The sequence below is a fragment of the Lutra lutra genome, chromosome 9 (genome assembly GCF_902655055.1).
Source record: "Lutra lutra chromosome 9, mLutLut1.2, whole genome shotgun sequence".
Taxonomy (NCBI): domain Eukaryota; kingdom Metazoa; phylum Chordata; class Mammalia; order Carnivora; family Mustelidae; genus Lutra; species Lutra lutra.
In genome coordinates this window covers 54,483,935-54,507,033 of record NC_062286.1, presented here as the reverse complement: position 1 = coordinate 54,507,033, position 23,099 = coordinate 54,483,935, and the positions used below count along the sequence as shown (strand labels likewise).

At 39.1% G+C, this 23,099-nt stretch overlaps 1 protein-coding gene across 3 annotated transcripts in view; it reads right to left on the bottom strand.

Annotated features, from left to right (window-relative positions):
• Window positions 1–696: 696 nt before the first annotated feature.
• Window positions 697–23,099, bottom strand: part of GFPT1 (glutamine--fructose-6-phosphate transaminase 1) — a 60,748-nt gene continuing 38,345 nt past the window's right edge. For all 3 annotated transcript variants that reach the window (XM_047747195.1, XM_047747196.1, XM_047747197.1), the window contains 7 exons: window positions 18,290–18,410; window positions 17,277–17,434; window positions 9,522–9,636; window positions 8,913–9,040; window positions 7,924–8,091; window positions 7,136–7,297; window positions 697–6,234 (listed from right to left, as the gene is read on the bottom strand). In XM_047747195.1, the coding sequence (XP_047603151.1) occupies window positions 6,190–6,234; window positions 7,136–7,297; window positions 7,924–8,091; window positions 8,913–9,040; window positions 9,522–9,636; window positions 17,277–17,434; window positions 18,290–18,410 (897 nt within the window). In that variant the 3' untranslated portion in view covers window positions 697–6,189. The remainder of the gene's footprint in view (window positions 6,235–7,135; window positions 7,298–7,923; window positions 8,092–8,912; window positions 9,041–9,521; window positions 9,637–17,276; window positions 17,435–18,289; window positions 18,411–23,099) is intronic.

Here is a 23,099-nt window from a genome sequence, read left to right as displayed (position 1 = left end):
ACTGTAGTGGCCCTGGTACGCAGGGAGCTTTACAGCCGGGATGTTGTAGGACAACCTAAAATTAATGGACAGCCACCTCTGAGTCTCACAAATTAAGAATGTATTAACTGGGGTGCCTGGGTGGCTCAGTGGGTTAAGCGTCTGCCTTTGGCTCAGGTCATGCTCTCAGGGTCCTGGGATCGAGCCCCGCATCGGGCTCTCTGCTCAGCGAGGAGCCTGCTTCGCCCTCTCTCACTGCCAGCCTGCCTCTCTGCCTACTTGTGATCTCTCTGTCAAATAAATAAAATCTTAAAAAAAAAAAAAAGAATGGAGTAGCTAAGAAGCACAGGGTCATTTGCCCTTTAGGCATAATGAATCTAGAATTCTCCGTGACTATCCTGGCAATTCTAAGACCTCACCGTATCTATCTCCATTTCGGAACACATAAAGCTGAGTGATAGAGGCAAAAATGAACTCCTAAAGGCCCCCCCAGAATGTACAAGAGCTATGAGTTCCACAATACACCTTATTAGGCTCTGGTTTTTGAATTGTTGGATGCTTCTAAATCACTCAGGATACTGCAGAAAATAAAGCATGTGAAAAACATGCCAAGAGCTTTCATCCTAATAGGTATAAACAATCTTTTTAATCTTACACAAACAGAGATGGACTGATAAGTGAGTGGAAGGAAAGAACTATAACTCTATCCAAAAAGCATTTCTCTAATTGTTTACAAGCTCCATTTTTTATTCCATATTTTCAACTGTACATTCATACTTCATTTTCAAAAATCTCTTGAAATATGAAAAGGAAAATATGGCTACATGACAGCATTAAGAGAAATACATGAGAAAACACATACGTGAACCTTGGAATTTGAGCCAATAAATCATGTTAGTATGAAGTTCAAAAATGTGGCCTTTCAATCTTGCAAATAATCCCTGTACACATGCTAACCAAAAAAGAAAATAATGAATTTATCTTATTACACACATACTTCTGGGGAAGGGATCTGCTGGTTAAATGACCTGTAACCTGGCAACCTCTCTGTATAGAATGACAAGATTAGTTTATAGCTCCAGGATGTTTAATAAAGTTCCGACATCATTTCTTTTCTTACATCATTTTGTAAAATGCAGGACACCTATTTACCTTCAGATTAATGAGAGAAGCTTAACTCTCACTTCTTCTCCTCATCCAAAAAAAGTTAACAATTTCTTTTTCTTAAATGCCACTCCAATGAAAAACAGGCCTCTAATTTTTTAGGGAAATTATTTCTTGGCCTTTAGTAAGTACTCAGTAAATACTTCCAGCCAACTGAGGAGAATTTAAAGATAACTGCTTAATAAAAGTAAAGCTGGATTTTATGCCAAAATGTGGCCCATGGAAAAAATGACCCACGCTGTGTGGCAACCCCAGGCTTTGCTGCAACACAGAGACAGAGATGAGGGACTGGCCTCCATCTCCGGGAAGGCAAAACAGCACAGCTATTCATTCAAACTACCCTGGCTCATAACTCTGTCTCCTGCAGAACACAGCAAGTGCTGTAAGCACTCGGGATAGGGATTTTCGCTTGCTGTTTATAAAAGGATCCTGTAAAAGGAATCTTTGTTCTATAATTAACAGATTGCCAGATACTACAGAAACTTTAGCATACATGCTGTCTTGTTACTCACCCATCTTAAATATCCTTCTTTTGCAACTATCAATTTACTTACGCAAAGCTGTTGATCACTGTATACACTAGAAATTCGCTAGAAACAACACATTCTCACAAAAAATTTTAAAAGACTTGTTAAGGTATATGACATCATAAAAAGTAGATCCTTTGTTTTAATCTAATGATTCTTTCAAAAAACAACTGGCAAGTTGGAGACATGAAACTCTTGATTATATTTATCCAATCATCTCTTCTTTTAAAAAGCAATAGTAATGAAGTAACTTCTAACATCAGAAAAGTTTACTAACAACTAACACTGGCTACATTCTTAGTGCAATACAATCTTTAACACATCTACAAACATGTATATACTTCAAATATTGGCAAATTGCTTCAAAATGCAACTCTCAGTAAGTTTTGGTAATTTATTCACAGTTCAAGGTTAGAGTTATTGGACTTACTAGACATGAGGAAGAAATGATCCAATGGCTCAGTAAACTACACATTTATATAACAGAACTGAAACAAAGCAAATATTCTAAAACCTCCCGCTCACAATCAGTATAATTTAAACAAATACCAAAAGTTTTATTTAAGCAAAAAAGAAAGAAGAAAGAAAGAGAGAGAAAAAGGAGAAAAAGACACCAAAAAAAACAAACCGAAAGTCAACCACAGAACATTTAAAAAGCTAACAGGATCATTTCTGTATTCATTCTGAGTACCGTAGAAAGGTAATTCAAGAATTTCCTAAAACATTCTCATTAGCCATTATTTATGGTAGATTCCTTAACAGTGATACCAAGCTATTACAGACTTACAAGTTAATACAGCATAACTTTACAATCTTCCTAGTTAACTATGATTTTCTTTTAACCCTGGACATTATTGGTTCAAAGCAAATGTTATCAGTCCTATCGGTTGTCATGTCACAGATCTGAAGATATGGTTAAACTCATCAAGCTACGGAAATACTGATATATTAATAATCCTTAAATATTTTGAGAAAAAAACCGATGTGTTAATTTTCTAAACTTGAGATTCTAACATGAAGAACACAGAAAGCGATCTGAAGTATGTTTTCATGAAGACGACACTATCTGGTAGTCTGGTAGATAAAACCCACTGACTACGTGGACATAAGGCTAAAATACCTTCCTTTACCATTCCCTTCCATTTCTTTGGCCTTTGCAAATTCCGTGTGAGCTATGATTTCTTCTTCAACAAACACTTTTCAATAACATTGTGCTTTTTAGAAAAATCACAAGTTTTCACATACTACTGTTAACATTAGCCTTTCCCTTTTATTGCTGTAGTATATCCTAAGTTCTTAAGCAGATAAAACACTGACTCCAAAGGACTTCTTAAAATATATTTGTTAAAGCAAACATTTCAGCTGGTCTTCCTCCTTTGAAGACAATATAAGTAAGTGCCAAATAAACATTACCAAGAAGCTAAAAAAGACGGGGAGTGGGGGCAAGGAGGCTCCTTTTCCTCCTGTCCTCATGATTAGCTTAGGCCAAAAGATCTGTAGTCAGAAAGCTAAGATGACATCATCTTAGAAACAACTTGCCACAAAACTAAGAGAGAAAATCTGTGTTAGCTCTCTTAACCCTCAGCCACACCTGCAGACAGCCCTGCGTCCGCCCCATGGAGTAGTACCGATGCTTGCTTTCTCCCTTGTGCATGTGCCTTTGCCGCTCCCTGGCACACCACAGACATGTGGTGGTCCACGCAGCCTGTGGCAACAGCGCACTCTACAAAATGCACCTTCCCTCTTTTGAACATTATACTTCCCTAAACTTGGACCATTATTTAACAACCCAGCTCACCTCCACTTTTCCACTCCCTTCACCTTGTGCCCGCAATGATCTTGGTCTTCACCAGTAATAAGTCTGCCTGGGGACAAGCAGACTCTGCTTTCAACATGATGTCCTTTCCAGGTCCTGGCACAGTGACTTGCCCATAGTAGGAGGCTGACACAATTAGAGCACACTAAAAACAGTGAGCATTAATTTCCTCTTCCCACTCATTCCTATGGCACAGGGAATTTTAAAAAGACAGAAAAGCCAACTCACTGCAAAGGAAACATCATTTGCTGAGCCATGTGTGAGACGTTACCCATGATCCCAGCCTAAAAAGGGCTCAGGGCTGAGGTAAGGAACTCTAAGTTACATGTGAATGAATTTAAACTCTAAATGTACTACAAGAAAGAACTTTTTATATAAGACTCCTTTTGTAGAATACCTTTCTTGAAAAACCAGATTCTCTTACCTATTAATATTACATTGGTTCTAACTAGGCATGCACACTTATTAGTGATTTGCCTCATTAGAGTATCCTTTTTTGTGTTTGTAATTAATACACAAAGGCATTTAAAAATCACTACGTGAAATAAAGTAAGAAGCAAGAAGGGACAAAAAAGAGAAACCATGTTTATTTGGAAAATATCACTTCTTTTTTCTTTAATATCAGCTTTTGATATTCAGTTCAGAACTTATCCTAGCTTGAAGTGTGTGTGTGTGTGTGTGTGTGTGTGTGTGTGTGTGTGTGTGTGAGAGAGAGAGAGAGGGAGAGAGAGAGAGAGACACAGACAGACATAGAGGAAGAGAAAAAGAGAAATTGAAAACCAATGATTGATTTCACATATTTGTTCACTTAGAATGCCGACTTAAACTTCAGACCATTAAGAAATGTTACAAATCCACACAAATCAGACATAAAATGCTAATTTAACATAAGAAATGACACTATACACATACTAAAACTAGCAGACCTAAACAAAATCATCTCAGAAACAATTAAAATAGATAAATATAGCTATAGTGACAACATACATAGAATGATGTAAATAGTAACCTTATTTTATTTTTAAAAACAACCAGGTTTCTAGTCTCCATGGAGGACAGTTCTTCCAAAGTACCTCAAAATATGCTAAGTATTTTTCTAACCCTAATACACAAGCAGAATCCTGTGCTCCCCTTGTAGCAACAGCTATTAGAAAATCTTAACCTCACCAAGAAATTCAAACACAGAAAAAAGAAAAAGCCTGAATTTACTTAAATAACTATGCTAAATATCTTACCTTCACAAGTTAAAGGCAAAAACTTTAAAAAGAGAAGGACTTCACCAAAACACAAACACACTGCTCTATAACCCCCAAGATTTGGCCAAAAAGCCCCATAAAGAAATGATTACTCACAACATGGTGGGTGTCAAACTAATATTCTACTCTATTTTAATCTAAATTGTTAAATTCTGTTTCTGACATAAACCAGCTGAAGGCACCTTGATACCACTTTACTTATTTGTATCTTCTTCATTCCTAAATAGATTTGAGGGGTGGAACACAGACAGTAGAGAAGTATACCTAGGAAATAATACTATATTTGACGCAATCCTTCACTAGCATCAGTGTAAAACATACAGCTTTCTCTAAACCTAGCTCAGCACATACATTTACAATCAAATGATTAGTCAAAAGACTTGCAAATCTTCCAAACTACAAAGAACTTCCAACTGGCAGGCTGGTATGAGTTTTATGTAACAAGGCAGTAAAAAGTTAAAATTCACTGCAAGCAATGTTTCCTCGGAACAAAAAGTAGAGAACTCTGCATATATCAGTACTGATTTAATCACAGACGCATGACTGCAACTTTGTGTGGTGATTTCCAAGAACAAGACATTAAAAAAACAAAAACAAAAACACAAGGAACAAAAAACTACAGATACAAGGAAATAAAAACCAGTTTTAGAAGATGGAAAAACTAGGAATAGGACACCCCACCTGGAGGTCCCCCAACTTCACACAGAAAATCATGTTGTCAACTGTCCAAAGCAGCTCAAAATTAGAGTTTCTGCTATAAAATTGTGCAAATACTTGCTGTTAAGAGTGGAGAAAACCAATGTACTACCATACTCTAGCTTCCTACCTTAACTCCGACTCGACCTCCACATAACAAGCAACGGGTCAGAGACACTCAGGTTAACCCAACTTACATAGAAACCCCACTAAGAAAAGCTTTCAGTTTTTAAGTTCTACAAGTGTGACTTAAAAACAAAACACAAATTTCAAAACAAATCACAGCATCTTCTCTTAATTCGTAAACTTAACAAAACCTTAATCAAATGTCTAAGCATTTGCATACATTGCCTCTGTCTTTAGATATTCCAATTAAATGTACTATACTTTCTTTGGGCTGAATGAAGAGAAGCACAGTAAAACAAAGGCCAATTATTCTAAAAACACACAATCCTCCCAGATTGAAGTGCAGGGCCCAGAAATTCAACACCCGGCATCCTTGAAAGAAAATGAGAGCTGAATCTCTTTGTGATAACAATTCCAATATAAATTCCATTATTTAAACTCCCCCACAAATTACTGGAAAAATCTGAGGTAATTTCACAAAAATCACAAATTGAGTGGAATAATTATAACCGATATATAAATAAGGATTTACTAAAAAAGGCTTCAGAGGGTGGTATTTTAAATCAAGGTGTTAAATACAAAAGGTATCTTGTGTTGCTCAACCGCCCAGAGTTGCAGATGCTCCTTATTCTACAGTTACAGATTTGGCAAGATTCCGGGGGAAATCAACCTGCAAAGAAACAATATGTGAAAGACTGTACAGATTGGGTCGGGGGGGGGGGTTAGGGAGGGAGAAACAGCAACTCTAAGCAAATTACTTTTGCATAGAGAACCAGAAAACAACATGTTCCTCAACCATCTTAATTACAGACAATAAAAAACTACAATTAGAAAACAAAATCAAATAATGCATCTTAAAAATCCTGGAATGAGGAAAAAGCATCCTGAAGGAGCCAGCTCAGCAGAGAAAGCGCTCTGTGGTCCTCTGCAAAAGGTGCAGCTCACTTGGGTAATGGGCCTCAGGCAGCTAATGTGGGATTTGCCAGCAGCTTCCACGCATCTTTCTGGCAGTGGCCCACCCTGGTGCTACAGCAGCCCAGAACCCCCACCGACAGTAGTGGTTCCTTGCAATTCCTACCCTGGCGGATGGCACAGTGGCCTCCCTCCCCTGCCTTTCCCTAGGTCTCCTAATGGCTGTGTAAACCTAAGCCTAATTCTCCCTGTTAAATCCTTTCTTACTAGAAATGTCAGTCAGTAGTGATGGAGAGGAGTTGTGTGTGAGAGCAAGATGTTGGGCTGTCATGACCGGGGGACTGGGGATACTAAACCCTGCAATGTGTGGGGGCATCCCAAAGAACTGCCAGCCACCCCAAAGGAAAGAGAGGACACCTGGGGATTGATTCCTCAAGGAGGTAATCTCCAATCACAGAGGTAGGCTCCAAGGTTCCTTCAGGTTCTATGGGTAAAAAAAGGTCATGACGTAATCCCCGAACTGGGCCACGCAAATGTGACAGGTCACAGATAAATACCTGAGGGATTTCTCCAAGGCTGTAGCTAAAAATTTAGAAGGAAAACTACGAATGAACCAGGTAGAAAGCGAGCTCAAGAGTTCCCCGGGACCCGTCACTCACGTCATAGCCTCTCAGCACAGCAAGGTGGAAAGCCAGCAGCTGCAAGGGAATCACACTGAGGATGCCCTGCAAGCAGTCCACTGAGTGGGGCACCTTGATTGTTCTGTTTGTGTTCTTAATGGTCTCGGTATCTTCCTTATCACAAATCACCACTGGGCGTCCCTGGCAAAGAAAAACACACACACACACACACACAAAATCACTGGTAAGCAAAGGCAGAGCTGCTGCACATGAACGTGCAGATTTTGCCCTGCCCACATGCACGTGGCCTCACTGACTCACAATCCTACGTGGTAACTCAGATTGATCTGACTTGCAGCAAAGGAAATGGAAACTGTGGGATTTGGTAATTTATTCAAACTCACACAACTGAGAAATACCGAGCTCAGTTAACAGCCAGCAATATCTTTGGGGCTTTATGTAAAAGCCGAGTGAGCTGAAGGAAACTCAGTTAAACACAACACCTGTAATAGTAACATAAAACCCAGTTTCTCCTGAAATATACTTTCAAGAATATTAACTTGAAAGGGAGAAGCCCACAATGAGAGAGGACAGGATCGGGAGACTAGGACCTCAGTTTTGGTCTTGGTTCTGCTTATTATGAGATCGGGAGCTGGGTGCTGTCAAAACTCTTGAGTATCTCAGTTTCTTCACATGTAAACCTCCACATGTTCTGTAAGCCTCCTACTGGGCACTGGTTTATCACTTTAAAGTCATAAAATTCAAATAAGCTTTAGTGACCCAACTCTTAGACAACCCTGGTGCCCTCCCAGGAGCCCCTAACTTACCTGCCTGGCAACCACCTGCTGAAGAGCGTTCTGACACTTGGCGTAAGTGTGATCTCTCATGATGATCATGATAACCGGCATCAATTTGTCCACCAATGCCAGAGGGCCGTGTTTCAATTCACCAGCAAGGATGCCTTCAGAGTGCATGTAAGTGATTTCTTTGATTTTCTAACAGGAGAGAACTAGATTAGTCTACAGTCTGTTTTTCAAAAACCCATTCTTATGCAAATATTACATAAAACATCTGCTGTCTAAAGTCACTATTTAGCCAAAAGTATAAAAGGACCACTGACCTGTAAATATAGGTGAACAGATTATTTCTAAACTATCAAGTAACTGGAAGTCTGTTTATTTATTAAGTAAGTAACTAGAAGTTCTAAACCCGCAAAAACTTGAGGATTTCAGATGATCATGAATATATTCCTATTACTCTGTAACTGTTTTTACTTGCCTCATGTTTACTTCCATGAAATCTCACACCTAGAGAACTTAATCTCTTATTTACTCACATGTAGGCAACAAATTAACCCAAGTAGTTAACTAACTTGCTAAATCCAAATCAAGGTGGTAAAATGTATTTTTCTTGATATTCACTTTTTTTAAGTCTTTTTTTTCCTTAAGATTTTATTTATTTATTTGACAGAGAGAGAGAGAGAGAGAGATCACAAGTAGGCAGGGAGGCAGGCAGAGAGAGAGGGGGAAGCAGGCTCCCCACTAAGCAGAGAGTCCGATATGGGGCTCGATCCCACGACTCTGAGACCATGACCTGAACCGAAGGCAGAGGATTAACCCACTGAGCCACCCAGGCACCCCGATATTCACTTTTGAATTAAGTATTATGTTACCCTTTCTCAAGATAACAAATCCGAGTGCATAAATACAGAGACATTTTCAAAAGTCCTATCTATTTCATTTGACCTAAAAGTATATATGACTGTATGCTAGGTCCATTAAGTCCTTAGACCACAACTGTAAGTGAGAAGACTTACCAGTGCCCCTTCAAGACAAGTAGCATAATGATAGCCACGTCCCATTATCAAGACTGACTTCTGGTGATAAAGTTCTGTTGCCAGTTTCTGAATTTCATCATCCATGCTCAGTACCTCCTTAATCAAATCTGTTAAGAAGTAATATTAACAAAGTCTATGAAACAAGGGTAATAAACTGAATGCTATAATAACAATAATATATTGGAAGCAATCAACAAAAGACCAGTGTTTCTTTTTTTCTTTTTTAAGATTTTTTTCTTTTTATTTATTTGACAGACAGAGATCACGGATAGGCAGAGAGGCAGGCAGAAAGGGGGCTGGTGGGAAGCAGGCTCCCTACTCAGCAGAGAGCCCCATGTAAGGCTCGATCCCAGAACCCTGGGATGGTGACCTGAGCCGAAGGCAGAGGCTCTAACCCACTAAGCCACCCAGACGCCCCGAAGACCAGTGTTTCTATTCAGTGAAAGATTTTTAAAAACACAGGTGCCAAAGAAGAAGGATCTTTTTGACTAAATAGCTACAAGCCACAGACAGCTTCAAGGACGAGAAAAGGCTTCACCCATTAGCCACTCCCACAGATAACAAACATCCACTGTGAGATCTTCATACCAGGCAGTCGCTTCAGTCCAAGCATGATCTCTTTGCGTCTCTCTTGCATGGAGATCCTGTCATCGCACATCATGAGGGCAAACATGACAAGGGATACAAATTGGCTGGTGTAAGCCTGAAACACCATAGAAAGGCAGAATTAGTTGCAGTTGCATTTTAAGAGTTGGATTTTTTTAATTAAAAAAAAGATTAAAATAAAGAATTCCCTCCCATTGGCTTTATAAATATGTATTGTCTGTTAAAAAAAAAGAAAGAAAACAAACCAAAAAAAAAAACACTGTTAGGGAGCCTGGGTGGCTCAGTTGGTTAAGTGACTGCCTTGGGCTCAGGTCATCATCCGGGGGAGTCCCAGAAGTGAGTCCAGAATCAGGCTCCCAGCTCAGCAGGAAGTCTACTTCTCCATCTGACCCTCTCCCCTCTCACTCTCTCTCAAATAAATAAATATTTAACAAAAAACAAAACAGCGTTAACAGCAAACTGAATCAGTACTTGGGAAATCTATCACTAGCCTTTTTTTTTTTTTAATTTTATTTATTTATTTGACAGAGAGATCACAAGCAGGCAGAGAGGCAGGCAGAGAGAGAGGAGGAAGCAGGCTCCCTGCTGAGCAGAGAGCCCGATGCGGGGCTCGATCCCAGGACTCCGAGATCATGACCTGAGCCCAAGGCAGCGGCTTAACCCACTGAGCCACCCAGGCGCCCCTATCACTAGCCTTTTTTTGAACTTGAACAATGACTTAACCTTTATTTCCAAATACAAAACAAAAGTTCCTTATAACACACCAGATGCTTACCAAATCCCTAATACCCTCAGAAAGGAACAGAAACATGCAAAGTAAGGTGAGCAGAGTATAAATCTGCACGTGCATAACCAGATTAGGTTCTTTTTATGTAAGTCAAAAGCAAAGGCCTGAAGGACTTTCCTTGAGGTACTTGTACTGGTTTTGTTTTTTTTTTAATTGTTCTTTGATTTTTTTTTTCACCTTTGCCCATTGCTTATTCTTCACTTCCACCTTTTTTTCTCCAGTTTGACTTAAAAAAAAATTTTTTAAGCTCAATTTTATAAAAGTGGGTAGAAATAAGAAAAACCATTTTTTAAAGATTTTATTTATTTATTTGACAGACAGAAATCACAAGTAGGCAGAGAGGCAGGCCGGGGGGGGGAGGCAGGCTCCCCGCCAAGCAGAGAGCCTGATGCGGGGCTCCATCCCAGGACCCTGGGACCATGACAAGAGCCGAAGGCAGAGGCTTTAACCCACTGAGCCAGCCAGGTGCCCCAGAAAAACCATTTTTAAAAAGATTTTATTTATTTATTTGACAGAGACAAACAGCCAGAGAGAGAACACAAACAAGGGGAGTGGGAGAGGGAGAAGCAGGCGTCCCACCGAGTAGGGAGCCCGATGCAGGGCTCGATCCCAGAACCCTGAGATCATGACCTAAGCCACCCAGGTGTCCCTAATCATCATTCTTAAATGTAAAATTACATTTTAATAACATGATATTAATAACATTTGTGAATACTGCCTACTAATCTTTACTGCCCTTCTTCTTTCTTTAAATGGTTAAGAAAATTAATTGGTAAATATACTCTTATAACTTGTCATATTCTTAATTTAATCACAAGCACTTTCCCAAAGAAGAATGCCTTCTTTCTTGCTTACTAAACCAGAGCAGTTTTTCCTCTCTTTAGGTGTCAGATGGCCCACATGTTACAGGTACACTTACAAGATTCTCATGAGAATTAAATGAGACCAATGTAAAACATTCAGTGTAATGCCTAACACGCAGGCTCAAAACAAACTTTTACTGATGAAAGCTTAAACTAAGAGACATCTATTTTCCTAGGCTAGAGAACTGTGAATGTTTTAAAATATGCAGTCAACGACCAAGACTATTTTCATTCCCATTAGCTGTATGAGACTGTGAGATGAGTGAGTTCTGCCACAATTTCTGCAATACTTAAAATTATCTTTTTAATAAGTTTTTACCATTTCATTGTTAGATAATGGTCTCTCGCTACCACTTTATCATACATATCTTAAATCTGAAAAGACTGTTTTCATGTTCATTAGCCAATGATGTTTTCTCTTTTAAGAATTAACTATATGGGGCGCCTGTGTGGCTCAGTGGGTTAAGCCGCTGCCTTCGGCTCAGGTCATGATCTCAGGGTCCTGGGATCGAGTCCCACATCGGGCTCTCTGCTCAGCAGGAAGCCTGCTTCCCTCTCTCTCTCTGCCTGCCTCTCCGTCTACTTGTGATCTCTCTCTGTCAAATAAATAAATAAAATCTTAAAAAAAAAAAAAAAAAAAAAATTAACTATATGTTGGGGCACCTGGGTGGCTCAGTGGGTTAAAGCCTCTGCCTTCGGCTCGGGTCATGATCCCAGGGTCCTAGGATCGAGCCCCACATTGGGCTCTCTGCTCCGCAGGGAGCCTGCTTCCTCCTCCCTCTCTCTCTGCCTGCCTCTCTGCCTACTTGTGATCTCTGTCAAATAAATAAATAAAATCTTTAAAAAAAAAAAAAAAAAGAATGAACTATATGTTCTTTACTTATTTCTGGACCTGGTAGTTTTGGGGGGTTTTGTTTATTTTTTGTTGGTGCTAAGAATGTCTTCACTGTTATGTTTCAAATACTTTTTCCCAGTTTGGATTAACCCTTTTATAATGGTCTTTATTAACTTAGCAAGTTTTATTTTTTTAACTTTGAGTAGTACTTTTTTTTTTTTTTAAGATTTTATTTATTTATTTGACAGAGATCACAAGTAGGCAGAGAGGCAGGCAGAGAGAGAGAGAGGAGAAAGCAGGCTCCCTGCGGAGCAGAGAGCCCAATGTGGGGCTTGATCCCAGGACCCTGGGATCATGACCTGAACCAAAGGCAGAGGCTTTAACCCACTGAGCCACCCAGGCGCCCCTAAGTAGTACTTTTAAGCCTAATCCTTCCATCCTAACATCAGTTAAGTATGATTAAATTTTCTTCATTCTATTGTTTTCATTGTCCCTTTTTGACTTTTAGTCCATCTGAAATTGATTTTAGTGCAAAGTGTTAACTTGTGTTTCTACTCTAATAAATAGCCAATTTTCCCTCCATTTCACCCACTTTGTCTACTGGCTTGTGACATTTCCTGCAGTCTCTGGTCTCTGCAGCCACCCAGGCGCACCCCCCCCCCTTTTTAAGATTTATTTATTTATGTGTGTGTGAGAAAGAGCACAAGGGAGGGCAGGAGCAGAGAGAGAGGAGAAAATCTCAAGCAGACTTCCTGCTGAGTGGAGCCCAAAGAGGGGCTCCATTTCAGGACCCTGAGATCATGACCTGAGCTGAGATCAAGAGTCAGATGTTTAGGGGCATCTGGGTGGCTCAGTCATTAAGCATCTGCCTTCGGCTCAGGTCATGATCCCAGGATCCTGGGATCGAGCCCCGCGTTGGGCTCCCTCTCCCACTCCTCCTGCTTATATTCCCTCTCTCACTGTGTCTCTCTGTGAAATAAATAAATAAATAATCTAAAAAAAAAAAAAAGAGTCAGTGCTTAACTGACAGAGCCACCAAGGCACCTCTGTACTAAGACTTTTTAATAGTAGTTCTGGTATCTTTTTAATTCATTGGTCATTTAAAGAAACTAAATTTTATGTTTTAGGCATTTGAGTTTCTTATTTATATTTTTATTCTTAAATCACTAGGACTGTTGTGGTATAGCCAGCTAGAGTATTATGTATAATTTTAACATTAAGAAATTTATTCTGAGTTTTCTTGTAGATTATAGGCTGAATTTCTACGACTCTTCTCAGGATAACAGATCACTTCATCAATGACTATCTTCCTGTCATAATGTGGATAATGAGCCTCCTGTATAATAAAATCACAATCTGCTAAAGCTCCTGATAGTTCAATGAGACTCCCTACTTCTTGCTGAGCCTCCCAGCGGCCAGCTGCTCATACATTCCTCCACAGCCACCTGTCCCTGTGCTACGATGGGGTCCACCAGCAGGCTTCCCCACAGCACTGGCATGGATTTGCAGTCCTTTGCCTTCAGGCTAATGGGCACATCTGTATTCTAAATTCCAGGCCCTTCTGGTCTACCTTTTCCTACTAACGCTTACTTTTCAATAAACTAATTAATCACAAAACATATGATCAGGATGGGGGAGAGACCCACTATCTGGGACCCCTGGCATACCCAAACTGTTTCCAGCTCAAACCAATCAGATGAGTTCCAGTTCCTCCAGCCCATGACTAAAACTGTTATTCTACAGAGTAATGTTTCCTTATTTGGACTTAAGACATCTCTACCCTGGTTCTTAGGTATAAATATGAACAGAAAAGCTTTAACGCACACATTTTTCCATTGCATTCCCATTAAAGCTTAATTTCCAATTTCATATTTTTCATTTCACCAACAGATACCAGAAAACCACTTATGAGAAAAGTAAGTTACACCTCACGTTTAGAATTTACTGAGGTTTGAAAGAATTTACCAGGAAAAAGTTGACTCTGAACTTTTAAACTTGGTTTTACTTTATATTTGGCCAAAAGCTGTATCAGTTTATTTTTAAAAATCAACAAAAGTCAGTACTGTGGTTAAATTTTAAACACCTGTACTAACATTAAAGAACTGTTAAATCTGCACATTTACGCCCATCAATTCCTACAGAAATATCAAATTGTCTACAGTCTGATATTATGAGAAACTTGGTAATCTCTCTCTCTTTAACCCTGACAGTTTTTCAGGCAAAGTTGGAGATTTATAATCAAGATTATAGAATTCTTGGGCTAGGTCCATCACAGGGCCAGGGATGAGGAACAATGATGAACTTCTTTTATCATCTACTAACATAAAAACTTCTATTTACCATTCAGAAATGCTCTACGACTAAACACTGCAAAACTTTTGTAACTCCAAGCCCAGAATGTCTAAGGCAGCTGAAGAAAACAAAATTACTTTAAAGTCCAAGAAAAATTAAAGTAAGACTACATACTTACTAAAATTTTTAAGGGAACCATTTTTTTAAAGACGTTAATTAAAATATATACTATGAAAAGATGCTTTTTTTCTTATACAAGGTATAACCATTAGGGGAAACTGAGTGAGAAGTACATGGACTTCTCTACTATCTTTGCAACTTCCTATAAACTACTTAGAGATACTTCAAAATAAAAAGATTTAAAAAAAAAAAGACCTGCAAAAAAAAGAACTACTGCTAGAAATAACACCATAAAAAAGTCTCAAAAACATCAACAGTGAAACCCTTTTTCACTATGTTGTTAAAGAGAAGGAGCCAGACACAAAAGACATGTATTATACAATCCCATTTACAAGAAATTTTTGGAAGATGACATAGTAAGCAAGAGAAAGCAACTGTAGCTGCCTCAGGCTGAGGCTGAGAGGCAGGGGTGGGGGGCTGACTGTAAAAGAGCACAAAGGAACATTTTTTAAGTGAATTAGTCTTCTAAAACAGGACTGTGGTGACAGTTACACAGCCAAATTTACTAAAACTATATATCAAAAATTGGTGAATGTTATGGTGGTGAAACGTATACCTCAATAGAGCTGAAACAAATATTAATGATAGAATCTAGGTGATGGGCATATGGGTGTTAATATAAAATTCCTTTAACTTCACTGTGTGTTTGAAAATGATGATAATAAAATGTTAAGAAAGGGCACCTGGATGGCTCGTTGGTTAAGTGTCTGCGTTCGGCTCAGGGTCCTGGGATCAAGCCCTCATTCACACTCCCTACTCTGTGGGGAGCCTGCTTCTACCTCTCCCTCTGCCCCCCCCTGCACCCCCACTTGTGCTCTCTCTAATAAGTCAAATATTAAAAATAAATAAAAATAAAATGTTGAGAAAATTGAAGTTTTTGTGAACAAGAGAATTAGAAATTAAAAAAACTGAACTTCCCCAGGCAGCTCACAGTTCAAGAAAGATTTTTTTTTTTTTAAAGATTTTATTGATTTGGGCGCCTGGGTGGCTCAGTGGGTTAAGCCGCTGCCTTCGGCTCAGGTCATGATCTCAGGGTCCTGGGATCGAGGCCCGCATCGGGCTCTCTGCTCAGCAGGGAGCCTGCTTCCCTCTCTCTCTCTCTCTGCCTGCCTCTCCGTCTACTTGTGATCTCTCTCTGTCAAATAAATAAATAAAAATCTTTAAAAAAAAAAAAAAAGATTTTATTGATTTATTTGACAGAGAGAGATCACAAGTAGATGGAGAGACAGGCAGAGAGAGAGAGAGAGAGAGAGAGAGGGAAGCAGGCCCCCCGCCGAGCAGAGAGCCCGATGCGGGACTCGATCCCAGGACCCTGAGATCATGACCCGAGCCAAAGGCAGCGGCCCAACCCACTGAGCCACCCAGGCGCCCCAAGAAATATTTTTTTGAAAAGTTAAGTCAAGAGCACCCATTCAGTGCTATGACCCCGTATCTCACATATACCACGGTGAAGCCCTTGTTTCACCATGTGTTGTGAATAAAGGAGCCTTGGAATTCCAATCCCTGATCAAAGCTGTCTGTCTGGATACTGTTCCAAAAATCCATAAGCTGCTCCTGAGGGCAGCTGGATATTTATTCAGGCACAGAATGGAAACCCAAGCACAAACATCTTCCATGTTTTAATTACCACATGCAGAAAATTCAGGTTTCAGCTTTCTGTAAATTATAGTGTTAGCAACATCAAAGTAACCATGAAACAAAAAAATCTCACTCAGGGTTTTTACATAAGAATCACAAATTTTCCAAAAAAAAAAAATCTGAGGTTCTTTAAGAGGAAAAAATTCAAATGTGGTTCTGTACGTGTTAACATCATCTTCCACTCTCCCTTAATTAGAATCAAATCCACCAATACCTAAGCATCTTATTAGACAATCAGTAGGAAATATTATGCTTAAGCAGAAAAACAGAAATGTTGAAATCATAAAGAGTAATACAATTGTGGAGAGAGAACATCTTTTGTATTTTAAGATTCCTATTTTTATTACTAATACTAAATTTATGTATATTCCAATTTCAAAGAGCAAAGTAGTCTCAATAGGCCTTAAAAAAAAAGGTGTTTTAAGTCCTAAGTCTCCACAGATATAGTATCCAAACAGAAACAGATATTGTCATATAATACTCATTTTAATTGTTTTAAATTGTCAAATTTTTTAAAAGATTTTATTTATTTATTTGACAGTGATCACAAGTGGGCAGAGAGGCAGACACAGAGGAGGGGGAAGCAGGGTCCCTGCTGAGCAGAGAGCCAATGCGGGGCTTGATCCCAGGACCGTGAGATCATAACCTGAGCCGAAGGCAGAGGCTCAACCCACTGAGCCACCCAGACGCCCCCAAACTGGCAAATTTTATACCAAAAAGTGTATACCTCCTTACAAACTTCCACAATAATATGTGTATTTTGGCTATTTATTAGAAGCTATGAGTATGTAAATTGTCAAAAATTATTAGAATTAAGCTGGATGTTCCTAATCTGTTATTTTTCTAATTTTTCTATTTTTCTAATTTTCTAATTCCCTACTACTAAAAGAAGAGGACATCAGACTTACCATGTACCCTGCTGCACTGACAGGACGAACATAAGCGATGAAGGGAAACAGCCAGCATGACACTTATATACGCTTGTCCCTTTTAGCCTCGGGAGTATTTTATCTATTATGGACTGTTATGATTAGTAAACTATATGAGCTCTGTAAGTGCTAACAAATGAACTATAAGGTATAGATTAGTGTGTTCCCCCCCACTATGATGACAAAATCCAGAGAACTAAGTCAGGAACTTACCTTCGTGCTGGCCACACCAATCTCGGGCCCAGCATTAATGTGAACGCCACAGTCTGTCTCCCTTGATATGGAACTGCCCACGGTGTTTGTGATCCCCACAGTTAAAGCTCCTCTCTCCTTACAATACCGAAGACCCATCAGGGTGTCTGCTGTCTCACCTATGTAAGAAGGAAGACAAAAGTAACACACAGAGCAGTCAGCAGACACTGTTTCTTAGATACAAAAACAAAAAAAATGACTATACTTTCAACAGTATCATTTAAGTAAAATTTTTTAAAACATGCACCAGGGGTGCCTGGGTGGCTCCATCAGTTGAGCGTCTGACTCTTGATTTCAGCTCAGATTATGATCTCACGGTTCTGAGATCGAGCCCCACATCAGGCTCCACTCCATGCTCAGCAGGGAGTCTGCCTGAGATTCTCTCTCCCCACCCCATCCCACCCCACCCCCACCCCAGATTGCACACACACTCACTCGCTAAAACAATCTTTAAATATATATATATTAAAAAAAACATGCACTTTAAAATAATGAATTTGTGGGGTGCCTGGGTGGCTCAGTCATTAAACATCTGCCTTCAGCTCAGGTCATGATCCCAGGGTCCTGGGATCAAGCCCCACATCGGGCTCCCTGCTTGGAGGGAAGCCAGCTTCTCCCTCTCCCACTTCCCCTGCTTATATTCTCTTTCTCACTGTGTTTCTCTGTCAAATAAATAAAAGTAAATAAAATCTTTAAATAAATAAACAATTAAAATAATAAATTTGTAAAACTTTAAATAGTAAGTTCCTACTTATTACGATCGCCTTTTCTGATCTTTGAAAATTCAGCTCCTTGAGTGTAAAATGTGTTAATTTTACTAACTCATAGAGAATTACATAATATCAATATATTTCTGTATTTGTCAGGTCATCTGCAATACCTGTTTATCTTTTAATATCAGCTTTTGCCAAGATATGCTATAATTATTAGAATGAATGACTTTCCTTTCCTTTAAGTCTTTAAAATTAGCATACCTGACTGACTAATGAAAAAGCAAACATCATCTCGAAAAACCGGAGTGTTTCTATCCAGGAAATCACTGGCAAGCTCCACCATGACAGGCAACTCAGTCAGCTCTTCAAGAACTTGACGTGTCTGCAGAGAAAAGACGATTCGGTTGTCTAACCTTACTTCAAATACTCTTTCTCACTGAACTTCCTTGGAGTCAATGTACACTTTTCACTTTTTTGACTATAAAAATGATAGACATGCATTATTAGAAAATACAAACAATACTGATTAAAGCATAAAAAATAATCAAAATCCCCCCAGCCAGGATACAAGTGCTGTTAACATCTTAGTACAAGACTCTTTAGTTATCAATGCATGTATTCGTAAAAGCAAATACACCCACACAAATACAGTGTTTTGAGAAGTAGAAAAAGCACTGTTGAGTTAGCTTGTCTATCATCTCTAACTTCCCAATTCCTAACCTTGAAATGGCAATTCATGTAACACCAAGTCACTGAGAGATTTCAGCAAGAACCAAAGACACATAAACCCCCTGTGAAAAATTAAGCACTTCCAAATACCATGTATTCATAAAGTCGTAACATTCCCAAAAAAAAGTCAATACACTTTGGAACTCCTGTTTAAGAAAGCTCAAGCTCACAATTTCCAAACTGTAGTATGGAGAGGAAAGTAGGGGGTAGTATGCTTATAAGCCAACAGGATCTTAGCATTTCTTTTACTAATTTCCATTCTAATCCAATTCCTTTTACTCTAAACATCGGAAAGCTTCCAAGGTAATAGAAAAATGTAAACTTTGAGGCAGCAAAAATTTGAGGCCCTACAGGTAGGTGCACACATTGAGTTGTGGAGACTACCTGCGCTCTAGGCAAAGGGCCCCACCCTCTTGCCCTACCACCGCATTTCTCCTTCACAGGAGTGAAGAACTGTAAAGTTTTCTTTACTTCATATCCCTTTAACTTTTCTGTCCACAAAAGTAAACTAAATGGTTTTATTCTGTAATCCTGGTTTGGCACTTTGGAACAATGTTATAACACCACTTACAGAAAGTCTTCAAAGATAAAATCTTATTTTTTAACAAATCTTTTCCAGTGCTGTATTTTACTTATTAATTATATGTAACTAAGTTACTGACCCTAAAATGCTGGACATTTTCCCTCAAACAAACAAAAATCAAACTTTACTCCCTCATTTACGATATAAATGTTCCACTGGAATTATATTCTTCAAAATAAAAAGAGAAAGATACAAATCTAGCAACTTAACAGATATTTTAAAACATCCCTTGCTAAAGTAATCTCAAGGTTTATCTGTGCTAATAAATGTCTTTTTCTTTCAGTGGAAGTAACTCTTTATAAATACACAGCATGACATATTTGCACTGGAAGAGACTAATATACTGTCATAAATTCTATTCTATGTCACTGTAAAAACCCAGAGACAAGTAACACTTTGAAAAGCAAACTTACTTAGAATGAGTTCAGTTGATTGTTATTGTTCAGGATACATATTATGCACTAAAAAAGCATTTATGCATATGTGTCATTCACTTTGGACTCCACCAAAAAAAACCATAAAAAAACAAAAACTAGATAGAATTAACAACACTATTTTGTATGATAAACCCCAAAGGGACTTCTCACGTTTGTTAACTAAAGTAGTCTCAGCATCTACCAAAACACAAAACAAAACAAACCTTAACATTTTCTCAAATTTCCTAATTAGAGAATTCTAACACAGCATCTATTTTCTGCCCTAAAATTCAGGTTTAGCATTAGATGAAACATTTAATCAAATTTTTTATTTCTGAATAGAGGGGTCTCTCAGTAACAACAGATCTAAAGCCACCAGGGAGCTGGCCAATCCTCTCATTCAACTCAGGTCTTCAAGTCATTCTCTTTTCCCCCCACGTTTGAAACAACCACTTTTTAGAACTCTTCCCTTCAATACTGACTTCTAGACTTTCCTTTTTAGACCAGGTGATCTGAGGAGTGGACTGAGAGAGGACTGAGATGCAAGGGCTGGACAACTACCCGATTTCCATCACTACTTATATGACTGGCTCCCACAGGTACAGATCATAGATATTTTTGCCCCCAAATCCATATGTCATAAACTCTCAAAGTAGAAACTCAATGTGTAAGGGTCTTCTGTACTTACAGAAGTTGACACCAACAGCATTGTAAATGGTGTAGTTATAAGAAAACTACATCTGGATCTCATTTATTGGACTAAGACTATTACACTCCTATGCTTTGGCACTGACAACCGGTGCAGCAATTTGATACAGAATTTCAGCTTCCCAAAAATTAATCTGAAATAGATTAAACACTTAAATGAAAGGCCTGAAACCAAGGACTTCCTAGAAAAAAACACAGGAACAAAGTTCCTTGATATGGGTCTTGGTGATGATTTCTTGGCTATGACACCTAAAGCACAAGCAACAAAATAAAAAATTAAAAAGTGGGACTACATCAAATCACAGCAAAGAAAACTATCAACAAAGTGAAAAGTCACACTACAGAACGGGAAAAAAATATTTGCAAACCAAATATCTAGTAAGGGACTAATATCCGAAACATATAGAGAACTCAAGTGAAAAAAAGAAAATAAATAACCCAATTTAAAAATGGGCAAATGGCGGGGCGCCCGGGTGGCTCAGTTGGTTAAGCGGCTGCCTTCGGCTCGGGTCATGATTCCAGGGTCCTGGGATCGAGCCCCGCATCGGGCTCCCTCCTCAGCGGAGAGCCTGCTTCTCTCTCTCCCCCTCTCCCTGCCGCTCTGCTTACTTGTACTCTCTCTCTAGCTCTCTGTCAAATAAACAAATAAAATATTTAAAAAAAAAAAAAAAAGGGCAAATGGGGGCACCTGGGTGGCTCAGTGGATTAATGCCTCTGCTTTCGGCTCAGGTCATGATCCCAGGGTCCTGGGATGGAGCCCCGCATCCGGCTCTCTGCTTAGCAGGGAGCCTGCTTCCCTTCCTCTCTCTCTGCCTGCCTCTCTGACTACTTGTGATCTCCATCTGTCAAATAAATAAATAAAATCTTAAAAAAAAAAAAGGGCAAATGACCTGCATATACATTTCCCCAAAGAAAATATACAGGGGTGCCTGAGTGGCTCAGAGGGTAAGCCTCTGCCTTCAGCTCAGGTCACGGTCTCAGGGTCCTGGGATCGAGCCCCGCATCAGGCTCTCTGCTCAGCAGGGAGACTGCTTCCTATTCTCTCTCTGCCTGCCTCTCTGCCTACTGGTGATCTGTGTTAAATAAATAAAAGTCTTAAAAAAAAAAAGGAAAGAAAGAAAGAAAATACACAAATGGCCAACAGGTACATGAAAAAATGCTCAACATTACTAGTCATTAGGGAAATGCAAATTAAAACCACGATGCGGTATCTCCTTATGTCTGTTAGCACAACCATCATTAAAAAGACAAGAGAAGGGGCGCCTGGGTGGCTCAGTGGGTTAAGCCGCTGCCTTCGGCTCAGGTCATGATCTCAGGGTCCTGGGATCGAGCCCCGCATCGGGCTCTCTGCTCGGCAGGGAGCCTGCTTCCTCCTCTCTCTCTGCCTGCCTCTTTGCCTGCTTGTGATCTCTGTCTGTCAAATAAAAAAAAAAAATAAAAAAAAATCTTTAAAAAAATAAAAAAAATAAAAAAAAAGACAAGAGCAAACAAATGCTGGTGTAGATGTGGAGAAAAGGGAACCTTTGTGCACTGTTGGTGGGAATGTCAATTGGTGCAGCCGTCATGAAAAATATTACGGTAGATCCTCAAAAAATTAAAAATAGAACTACCATATGATCTGGCAATTCCATTTCTGGGAATATATTCAAAGCTAAAGAGAACACTAACTTGAAAAGATATCTGCATCCTCATGTCCACAGCAACATTATTCACAAAAGCCAAGACACAGAAATAACCTACGTGTCCATCAATTGCTGAATGGACAAAGTCGTGGTGCATACACACACACACACACACACACACACACACACAAACACAGACAAACACACACACACACACACACACACACACACAGAATAATATTATTCAGCCATGAAAAATGAGAAAATCCCACCATCTGTGACAACACGGATGGATCTTGAGGGCATTATACTAAGTGAAATAAGTATCACTGACAAAAATAAATACTGTATGATTCACTTATACATGGAATCTAAAAAACAATACAAAACAAACTCATAGAAAAAGGGATTAGACTTTGGTTACCAGAGGTAGGGGTGGGGGGAGAGCGGACTGGAGGAAGGTAGTAAAAGGTACAAACTTCCAGTTATAAGATAAACAAGCACTAGGGATACAATGTACGACATGATGACTACAGCGAACACTGCAGTAGGATATACAGGAAAGTTAAGACAGTAAATCCTAAGAATTCTCATCACACAGGAAAATTTCTTTCCTTTATTCCTTTGTTTTTATTGTACCTCTATGAGAAGATCGATGTTAACCGAACCTACCGTGGCCATGATTTCACAATATATCTAACTTGAACCATCATGCCATAGGTCTTAAACTTATACAACGATGTATGTCAATTATTTCTCAATAAAACTAGAAAAAATTTAACTAAAATTTGTTTTAATTTAGCTTCCTAAAAAATAAAGAATGAAGTCTGACAAGAAGCAGACTTCCTTCGTTTTCAGAAATGCGCCTACCAAGTAAAATCCTGTTGAGGTTCACACATGCTACCAGCCATCTGTCTGAGCCAAGAAAATAATGAGAAGCAAAACCTAAGGACTGCTCCTACAGAAAAATCTTCCCACTCTTTGCCTTCCATGAAGACACGGCAAGTGAGCCA